Genomic DNA, 10636 nt, shown 5'->3' with positions numbered 1-10636 from the left:
AAGTGACCAACATTGTTGGGGGACTGAGGAAAGATTTTTTTTTGAAAAAAGAAATGACACTGTTTTCAACTTTTCAATCAGTGTTTGTGTTCAAACCCAGGTTGGAACCAGTGTTTGAAACAGACACTGTTTTCAAGTAAAAAACCAGTGGTAGTGACAGACGCCATTTAAATCAGTGGTAGAGTTCAAACCCAAGTAAAAACCAGTGGTAGTGACAGACACCATATAAAACAGTGGATGTGTTCAAACCCAAGTAAAAACCAGTGGTAGATACATACAGACACCGCTTTAAATCAGTGGTAGTGTTCAAACCCAAGTAAAAACCAGTGGTAGTGACAGACACCATATAAAACAGTGGATGTGTTCAAACCCAAGTAAAAACCAGCGGTAGAGACAGACACCATTTAAATCAGTAGTAGTGTTCAAACCCAAGTAAAAAACCAGTGGTAGAGACTCACACCATTTAAATCAGTGGGTGTGTTCAACCCTAAGTGAAAAAACCAGTGGTAGTGACAGACGCCATTTAAATCAGTAGTAGAGTTCAAACCCAAGTAAAAACCAGTGGTAGCTGAGACTAACACCCTTTAAATCAGTAGTAGCGTTCAAACCCAAGTAAAAAACCAGTGGTAGAGATACACACCATTCAAATCAGTGGGTGTGTTCAAACCGGGTCAGGACCAGTGTTTGAAACTGACACTGTTTTTGAAGCAGTGTTTGAAAACAGACCTTGTTTTCAAACCAGTGTTTGAAAGAGACACTGTTTTCAAATCAGTGGTTTGAAACAGACACTGTTTTCAAACCAGTGGGAGTGTTCAAACCAAGAATAGCACCAGTGTATGAAACAGACACTATTTTCCAAACCCAGGTCAGCACCAGTGTTTGAAACGGACACTGTCTTCAAACCAGTGTTTGAAACAGACACTGTCTTGAAACCAGTGTTTGAAACAGACTCTGTCTTGAAACCAGTGTTTGAAACAGACCCTCTCTTGAAACCAGTGTTTGAAACAGACCCTGTCTTGAAACCAGTGTTGAAACAGACACTGTCTTCAAACCAGTGTTTGAAACAGACACTGTCTTCAATCCAGTGTTTGAAACAGACACTGTCTTCAAACCAGTGTTTGAAACAGACACTGTCTTCAAACCAGTGTTTGAAACAGATACTGTCTTCAAACCAGTGTTTGAAACAGACACTGTTTTCCAAATCCAGATCAGCACCAGAGTTTGAAACAGACCCTATTTTCAATCAGAGGGTGTGTACAAAAACAAACCCAGGTTAGCACCAGTGTTTGAAACAGACACTGTCTTCAAACCAGTGTTTGAAACAGACACTGTTTTCAATCAGTGTGTGTGTTCAAACCCAATTTAGGACCAGTGTTTGTGACAGACACTGGTTTTGATCAGTGTGTTTGTTCAAACCCGTTTGGAATAGACACTGACAAGAATTACATATCTGGAAGCATTCTGCTCAGAGATGAAAAATTTTCAAATACAAATAGGTATGTAATTTGTACCTACAGACATCAATTTTTCATTTTTTCAATTTTTGGGTTTCATACAAGGGAATCAACATCTTTTCTCAAACAAGTGGTCATAAAATGAAATAAAAATATCCTAAATAAATTTAAAAGTAGGTTAAGCTCTGCTCGGAAATGAAACATTTTCAAAAAATTTGTGCAGATATGAATAATTACTTATTTTTTTGTCGATTTTGTTGAACCTGAGGGGCTTATAGGGAGGCCGAGTGAAGGTTTTTCATGAAAAAGTGCTTATTCAGAAAGATTACGTCCTTAAATGAAAAATTTTCAAATAATTTCTACAGACATCAATTTTTCATATTTTTTTATTTTTTCCCATTTGAGGGTGGGCTTTATACAAGAGAGCCAACGTCATGTAAAGGCCCAACAAAGGTTTTTTCTTAAGAAGGGGGTTGTGGAACAATTCTAATACGGAAATGAGATATTTTGAAAAAAATTTCCCTGATTTTGATTTATTCTCATTTTTTGTGATTTTTTGCAACCTTGAGGAGCTCTTTACTAGGAGACCAATATGGTTTGAAGGGTCAGGGAAAGTTTTTTCTTGAAAAGGGGATTATTTAGAAAAATTCAGGTGCAGAAATAAAAAAATTTCATAAATTGAACTTTTTCCCCCCAATTTTTTGTTTTTTTTTTCAATCTAGGTTTTTTACAGAGGGAGGGGAGGGGGGGAGGTTGGAAGTGGAAAATAAATTCCAACTTCGCAAAATAAGGTACACCCTAGAAGTACATAAAAAGTCATTTCTTGTAGTGCAAATATTATAAATATGAATAAATTACACATGAAAATACAATACATATGTTGAATTACATAGTTGAGTTTCATGATATCTTTCCATAAATGAATCAAAAATTGTCCTAAATGTATCGAAGGCACTGCAGTTGCCTTTTTTCTCATTCATTTACAACTTTATCCCCTATAAAGTTCTCGAACCTCGAAGTTGAGAAATGAGGGTGAGGTGGTATCTCGACTGAAATAAGACATCACTTAATCAACAGCTAGAAATCGGTCTCTTAGTATTTTAAAATTAGAATGAAATTGAAAATTTATCGCTGCTTCCTAGCTCGCCAACGGAATTTTTATTCAACATTTCAAGGTACTCAGTCACCATCCTGCGAATCTTTCTCATTATTGTCGAGGATTTTTTTTCCTTTTCTTATTGCCAACGGAACGACATTTTCCAAATCAAATTTCGAATCGCGAAGCGCTTCTTCTTCTTCGTCGGTGATGAGTTTTTGCTCAGTTAGAACTAAAACAGTATTAGTAAACGATTTAAGATCATTATTTTACACCTCACACTGCCATGATTCAAGATGTGAGAGCAAAGATTATCGTGTTACCTGCATTTAAAATCAAATTCATCGAGATCATTCCAATCGCGAATACTAACCAGCGCATCTTTTGACGATTTCAAGGAACACAACGTCAGCAAGTAAGTAAATTAAAAATTTATGTATTTTATTTTTAACAAAAGTACAAGTTAGTAATAATGAATAAATTTTAGTTAAAAAAATAAATCGATTACTGACAGTGATGGGATGTTCAAAATGAAGTTTCCCCCTTTTTTGAATAAAAATACCACTGTCTCGTTAGTTTAGCTTTTCCCCTCTTATTTGTAAAATTTTTCATGTTCTACTGTCCTCCTCTCAAAATTCTCCTGTTTTCCCCCTTATCTGACAAAAAAATATTCGATTGATAATACGTAGATATGATAAGTAAATAGGTTCAAGCGGCCATCTTTGAAATATTTTAATTGATAATTTCTTGTTGACGAAGATATCTTTTTAATTGACTGAGTAGATTAGGAAAATTTGAAAGTCTTTGATTTATTTCTACGGACGGGACGGGGCATTTCTTCACTGTTAAAATAATTAAAATTTTCAAAAACTGGTTCGAGGGCGATTTTTAAATTTTTTTATTAAAATATGCCAATGAATTTTTTTAGTAAAGTAAACCAATAGGTATGGAAAATTCCTTCAATTCAACTTCCACACATCAACAACTAAGTACTGGTTTTTGGGCGATTCTGGAGCCTCGAGCAATTTTTAAATTCTCCCCAGAAACTTCAAATCACTCTGGAAAGGCCATAAAATGAACTTCAGCAGTACCAAAGTAACTTTTCTCGATGCTCAATGGGTATCATTCTGGATCGTTTTGTGTGGTTGGTACGAAATTCATGGAGGGTTGTTTCGAAAATAAAGTGACCAATTTGTGAATTATAGAAAAATGGAAAAAAATCAAATTTTCAGGAAAAATATCATAACGAGCGTTTTTTTTTTTTAATAAAAATTTTGTTTGGTGTCTGGAGACGATTACTTGACTCGAAAACTACTCCAATTCAACTTTTTTAGAGTTTCCAACGAGTTTCTGCATAAATTAATAACAATGATTGAAAACATTGCAAATATTGATTCCTCAAGTCGTCTATTACTATTGTTTTCAGCGGAATGTTGAACAGTAGAATGATTTACAAGCCCTAAATTTCAATATCTGGATCATGTATCGCTGTTCAACGCTTCGCATCTGATCCAAAACATCCTCGTTAAATAAATAAATAAAAAAAACAATTGAAAAAAGGAAGAAAAAGTGTATTTAAAAAAAAAATAAAACCGAAAAAAAAGTAGTAAGAGTAAAATAATAGTATCCTAATAAAAGAAACATGAAATTCACACGATTTTTTGGTAACGAAAACTAACAAATCTAGATTTATTTGTATAGAAAGAGATCATTTCGAAGGTTAAACATTTTCTTCCTGTCACCGATCAGCGGCCGGATAATTTAAATCGAATACTTTTCCGTAATTTTGTTCGATACCGTATTCGCGACTAGGTGCAGATAACGTTGGTTCATCAAAGCATAAAAATTGTTCAGTCGTTGGACCGGTTAAATGCAAAATGCTCAGTTTCGAGGAACCTTCCATTGCGATCACTACGTATTTGCCTCCTGACAGGATCTCGGATGCTGTGATCGTCTTGCTAGGAGTGAAGATCGCTGTCAGTTCGCCTGGTTTGAAAAAAAATTGTCAAATTAATGCTCGATGTTTCAGTATAAGTAGTGTATTGATGAAATATTATTTTAACAAACCGTTCGTAAGGTTCCAGAGTCGAATGGATTTATCTCGACCGCTGGAATCGGTCGATAAAAATGCTCCTCCTACTGCATCCAAACGTAAATGGGTTACCGGTGCTGTGTGACCTTCCAGCATCCATTTGCAAGCACCTGAATAAGATGAATCGTATTAGAAATATAGATCGAAGGAGTTTATTTGTATCGAAGATGTTTCGAAGTAAAGAAGGTAGGTACCTGTGATCAGATCCCAGATAGAAATAGCTCCATTTTGATGACCACTCAAAACGCAGCTGTCTTTTGACGATATGTCTAAAGATACGCAATTAACTCCTGGTTTCCATTTCTTGAACAACGTTCCTGATTGTAAATCGTAAACTACGATGAAATTCGGGCTAGGTTCATCCACCTCCTATATGAAAACAATCGTTCGACGAGTTGATAAGTACATATATTCTAACGAATTATTCGACATTGATCATTTAAAGAGCAAAGTTTCTTTACCTTGGCCACACAACAGACGAAATTCCCCTCGTAGGTAATGGCAGCTAATTTAGTAAGGAAGTCGTGATGAGCTATTCTCAAATCGTACAGCAATTTACGAGACGCCAGATTCCATACCAACAAAGGGAACGGTTTTTGGGTTTCGTCACCGCAAACTAAAATCCTACAAATAATTCAATTTTAATTTTCACATCGATAATTAATTACTATATAAAAATATCAATAAGACTATAACGTACTTTCCATTTCCAGAAACCAACAACGAATTGAGAAAACGATCTTCTCCGGCTTTAAACGAAGTGACTAAATCTCCGCTTTCCAGATTCATTAAATTAACGTACATTCGATTCCTGGATAATGCAACTAAATGACTAGAATCGTGTAGACCGAAATAAGGCATTTTTTGATTCATTACACCTGCGAAAATAATTTCAAAAAAATAAATAAAAAATTCATTTTTGAATATTAAGTAGCTCGATTAATTTACATACCTTTTAATTTACTGACTAGTTCTCCGGTATTCAAGTCGTAAATCCTTAATTCTCTGTTACACAAAACAACGCAACGAAATTGATCAATCATCTCCAAAGCCATAGGCTGGGGTACATTTTTCAATTTCCTCACTAATTGACAACTGTAAAAAATGATAAAATTTCATGATTAGTAAAATTAAAAAAGAAAAAAATTGTAATCCGAATCGGTTTTAAGATCACGTTGAATAATTTACTTGGTCACATCCCAAACTGATATCTCTTGCATGTCAGTTGAAACGGTAACTATGAAATCAGGCAGAAATTCGATCCTTTTAATTACATCGAATTGATAACCTTTAATATTCTTTGGTTTTTCGATACTTTCCAACGGTTCTGAATTATCTACCGAAGATAGCATAAAAAACATAAAGATGAATTACTATACCTACACTAAAAAAAAGAGGTTGGAAGTGAATAAAAAATGTACCAGCAGGATTAGGATCTTCTAAACAGTCTGAATATGATAGCAGAGAATATATCGGAGGTTTTTTAATAACGGTTTTGATTGTATTATAAAAAGGACTAGTATTCGAGAGAAATTTCCTTTTGTAGTCGTTGAGAAATTTCAATAATTGAGAATAAAATTGACGTCCGTCGTAATGCAAAGCGGGAGCGTATTCTTCTAAGAACATCTGTATTAGGATTAGGTTAACATCGGCTTCTTTTCTGCTCAATTTTTCTAGTTTTACGTCTTCCAGTGCCTGAAATTTAAAAAAAAATATTTTTAAAACAATTTACGAACACGAACAACTAACACATACAAGATGGAAAGATGCTGAAAATTATTCAGCGGAAAGAAGAAATTATGAAAATGGATTACCTATTTTAGACTTTTTCAAAAAAAAATTTCAACGTGATAGGTGCACCAAAAAAATGGAAGAAAAATGTGCAGATTTTAAAATAGGCTACATAAGCGTTGCACTCATTCTCTGAATTTATGAAATTGAATTTCTAATTTTATTTTTGGTCGAAACGTTGAAATTGAAAAAAATTAATTAGATAATAATCTATTCTCCTCGAAAATCCGTTATAAAAAATCGTGTTAAATAAATTGCCTACCCAGTTCGCCGTAAATACGTATTTTTGTAAATGAAAGCGATGTAGAATAAGTTGCCTACTCAGTTTGCCGTAAATATGCATCACTTGAGGCGTATGACGTCACGATGGTGATGCTATCAGGTATACAATATTATTTCACACCTACTCGAGCCAAAAATATAATTTTGCAACTAGGAAAAAAAAGAATATTTGTTTCTTCTACCCCCCACCGCCCCATAAAAAATTCATCTGTGTGTAATTTCTGATCTCGATGACCTTTTTTGAGCATGAAACTTGATAATTCGTTTGAGATGGACATTCAAGGAATAATTTCGAATCTAAAGAATCCATTTTTGGGGGCTGAGGGATCATGTAGTGCCAAATTTTAAAAATTTCAAAAATTGCACGAATCTTTTTTTTGAGATTAAAATCTTTTAATTTGTATGTACATAAGTATACATATTAGGTATGTATGTAATTTAAAAGTATGAGTATTTTGAGACGAACTTGGACAAAGCGAGGGGGAAAGGAGTTAATGCCCTCAAAATGTTTGAAATGGGTAAATATTACATTTTTTACAAATTTTGTCGTAAGCCACAACTCGATTTTTAGCTTCCCAAATTAATTTCCACTCCTTATGAAGACATTTTAAAATTCTGGAGGAATTGAAAATTACGCTGGAGGCTCCAAAATGGTACGAAAAGGTGAAATTCGGATTCGAGAAGTTAGTTCAAGTCAACAGACTCAGCCATTCGTGCAAATTTCAAAAACTTTCTAATGAAGAGAAAATTTTAATTGTTTTTCCTTATGACGAAAAAAAACCACATGTACTTGAGTTGTTTGCCTTGAAACCAGGCCAAATGTGGATAAACTCTTTAAACAGGCAGAGAATAGGTCACATCTAAATTTTTAGATGCTCAAAATGAATTCCACGCCTTCTGGAGAAATTTAAAATCGCACTGGAGGCTCCAAAATGATCGAAAAATGTAAAATTTGGCTCGATGGGAGTTGATATCAGCTCCAAAACCAATTTGAATCATTTTTATTGAATAAATAATTCCTACATTCTTTTTGAAAGAAACAAGCAAGGTCACAGGTGACCTGGCAACGGATTCCCCGTAAAGTTGATACCATAAAAAAATACCTATTTAAAACGCCTTTCTATTAATTAATTTGAGTACTTACTTTTTATAAACACGATGAGATGTCAATGAAAATTGAAAATGGTATTTCAAAAAAAAATTGAGTTATTAGGTACCTCTACTTAATAATAATTTCATAATTTGTGATCGGGAATATTCGAATTGTTTTCCAAATTATTTGGACCTGCATTTTGGCAGATTTTCTATTTCTTTTTCACAAACGTGAAAAATTAATTTGTTTGAAAATAAAATTCAAAACTTCAAAAGCAAAATTCGCGTGCTCGGAACATTTTTGTTCAACTTCATAGTTCATATTTCATGGCTATTTCCCTGTGTCACTACTCACTACACTGGCATAAATATAAATCGAAAATCATTGATAAAATTTTTTCGAATTATTAATTGAATATTATTTGGGGGTTTCAAAGATTTGTTGAGTGAGATTGGCCGAATAGAAAATGATAATTCATAATTGTTGTCAAAGATTCGAGTCTTTGAATATTGAATTGAAGGTATGTAATATCCGCTCATACTTCCACCAATGCGAAAAATGGAAAGGTAATTCACATAGTACGACTCAAATCACAATTTTTTGGTAACAACAACGCCAACAGCAGACCTACTAATTTTGATAATAAGCTTTCAGTTTGAAAATGTCATTCATCAACTACAAAGGCTACAACTTATAAATTTCCATTTAGGTATTTACAAATTTTTGAAATTTTCCTTCATTGTAAACACTTTTTTAATTTAATTTGAAATCAAAAAAAAAATTAAAAAATTGAATTGGAATGTGCGGCTAATAGAAAAATTTATTGAATAAACAGTAATAATTGTTGGCTGATAAAAACGAAGTTGAAAATGCGTAGCAACGAGTGTTGTTGAAGAAACTGAAAAACACTAAGCACGTAAAAAGGTGTCTTATGGGTAGCGTAATACGCATCACATCAGACACCTTTCTAAATAACGCGGGGCGCTGAATTCTCCATAGCGATTTTAATAGGGTTCCCCGTGGTGGGGGAACCCTAAAAATACCTAGTGAGTTTCCAAAGTTCATAAAAATCAAAAAATCAATTTGGGAGGCTGAAACTTTGATGAGGGGGGGGGGGAGATGCAGACTACTCTCTTTGCAAAAATCGTGGTCTCGTTTAAATCAAACGTGGACACCTCGATGATGTTTTCACGTATTTTTTCAAATCATCTGTCAATTTAATCTGGCAACTGGGTCATTCCACGTCAATTGGACCAAGAAGTGGTGGGGGTTCGGCGATTTTTTTGAAATTTCTCCTGTGGAAAGACCTTTCGAAGGGATGACCAATGGCGCAAATCGCAGCACTCTAGCCCATTTTTAAAGGCAGCCAGGGGGTGTCAAAGTTTTCAGTGAACTTGAAATATCATCCATTTCAGCAGTGGATTACTCGATAACCGCGATATCTACCAAAATGGAACATTTTCCCATAATTAGGGGTTTTAAAAGGCTTTTTGGTGATATCATAAAAATCAGTGTTGCCACTTTTTTTCGTACAAAAAATTAGCTCAAAAAGTTTCGAAACGTAGTTTTCACATCGTTCCGACTCTCAAAAATTCAGTAAAAAATATATTATGAACACTTTTTCATGTTGAACAACATATAAAAAAATTGGGATGGTGCCATGATGCAAAGTTGATTTTAAAAAATTTAAAGTTTGCGAAAAAAATGCGATTTTTTTGATTTAAAACATGAAAAAAAGTTTTGATAGGCGAAGTTGACCCATTTGACCCATTTGACCCCTATTTTTACGTATCTGATGAAAAAGTAAAACCCTTTCACTCAATGAAATGAACTCCTCACAAAAAAATCAAAATTCGAAAAAATTCAAATTTCAATTTCAAACATCAAAAGAACTTTAAATTTATTCAGTTGTCTTATTTTGACCTCTTTCTGACGTATTTCATGAAAAATTTGATAAAAATTACACTCACAACAAAAAAATAAAAATTCGTTTATTTTTTGAATTTTTTCAAATTTTGATTTTTTTGTGAGGAGTTTATTTCATCGAATGAAAGGGGTTTTTCAACTTTCTCAACAGATACATAAAAATAGGGGTCAAATGGGTCAACTTCACCTATCAAAACTTTTTTTCATGTTTTAAATCAAAAAATCGCATTTTTTCGCAAACTTTGAATTTTTTTAAATCAACTTTGCAACATGGTACCATCCCAATTTTATAATATTATGTTGTTCAGCATGAAAAGTTGTCTATAATATATTTTTTTCAGAATTTTTGAGAGTTGGAACGATATGAAAACTACGTTTTGAAACTTCTTGAGCTAATTTTTTATACGAAAAAAAGTGCCAACACTGATTTTTATGATATCACCAAAAAGCCTTTCAAAACCCCTAACTATGGGAAAATGTTCCATTTTGATAGATAGGTATCGCGATTATCGAGTAATCCATTGCTGAAATGGATGATATTTTAGGTTAACTGAAAACTTTGACAACCCCTGGCTGCCTTTAAAAATGGGCTAGAGTGCTGCGATTTGTGCCATTGGTCATCCCTTCGGAAGGTCTTTCCACAGGAAAAATTTCAAAAAAATCCCCGAACCCCCTACCACTTCTTGGTCCAATTGACGTGTAATGACCCCAACTGGCAAGTCACTCGGAAATTGACCTATCTGTAGCATTCAAGAGTTCCCAATTCTGGGTAAATTTTTCAAGGGACATCGAGATGTTGTATTAATAAAAAAATTAGTACTCACTGAACTAAATATTGAAACTCAGTGCCTTCAAATTAGTGAGGAATTGGGGAGAGGGGGGGGTCATTGAGAATTATACCG

General features: G+C 33.9%; 1 protein-coding gene and 1 long non-coding RNA gene across 2 annotated transcripts in view; both read right to left on the bottom strand.

Moving 5' to 3' along the window:
- Positions 1-2259: 2259 nt before the first annotated feature.
- LOC135835191 (uncharacterized) lies at positions 2260-3449 on the bottom strand. The gene is made up of 2 exons (XR_010556837.1): positions 2874-3449; positions 2260-2782 (listed from the first exon to the last, which is right to left on the bottom strand). It is a non-coding gene; the product is annotated as an uncharacterized LOC135835191 (long non-coding RNA).
- Positions 3450-4100: 651 nt separating this feature from the next.
- LOC135835184 (NACHT domain- and WD repeat-containing protein 1) overlaps positions 4101-10636 on the bottom strand; it is a 56244-nt gene continuing 49708 nt past the window's right edge. Inside the window, exons 19-26 of the mRNA XM_065349339.1 lie at positions 6064-6337; positions 5831-5978; positions 5595-5737; positions 5343-5520; positions 5104-5266; positions 4837-5011; positions 4618-4752; positions 4101-4536 (exon numbers count right to left, since the gene is read on the bottom strand). Of these exons, the coding sequence (XP_065205411.1) occupies positions 4289-4536; positions 4618-4752; positions 4837-5011; positions 5104-5266; positions 5343-5520; positions 5595-5737; positions 5831-5978; positions 6064-6337 (1464 nt within the window). The 3' untranslated portion in view covers positions 4101-4288. The remainder of the gene's footprint in view (positions 4537-4617; positions 4753-4836; positions 5012-5103; positions 5267-5342; positions 5521-5594; positions 5738-5830; positions 5979-6063; positions 6338-10636) is intronic.

Source organism: Planococcus citri, chromosome 2 (genome assembly GCF_950023065.1).
Source record: "Planococcus citri chromosome 2, ihPlaCitr1.1, whole genome shotgun sequence".
Classification (NCBI taxonomy): Eukaryota; Metazoa; Arthropoda; class Insecta; order Hemiptera; family Pseudococcidae; genus Planococcus; species Planococcus citri.
Note: the sequence above shows the minus strand (reverse complement) of the source record. Positions and strands in the feature narration are given on the sequence as shown.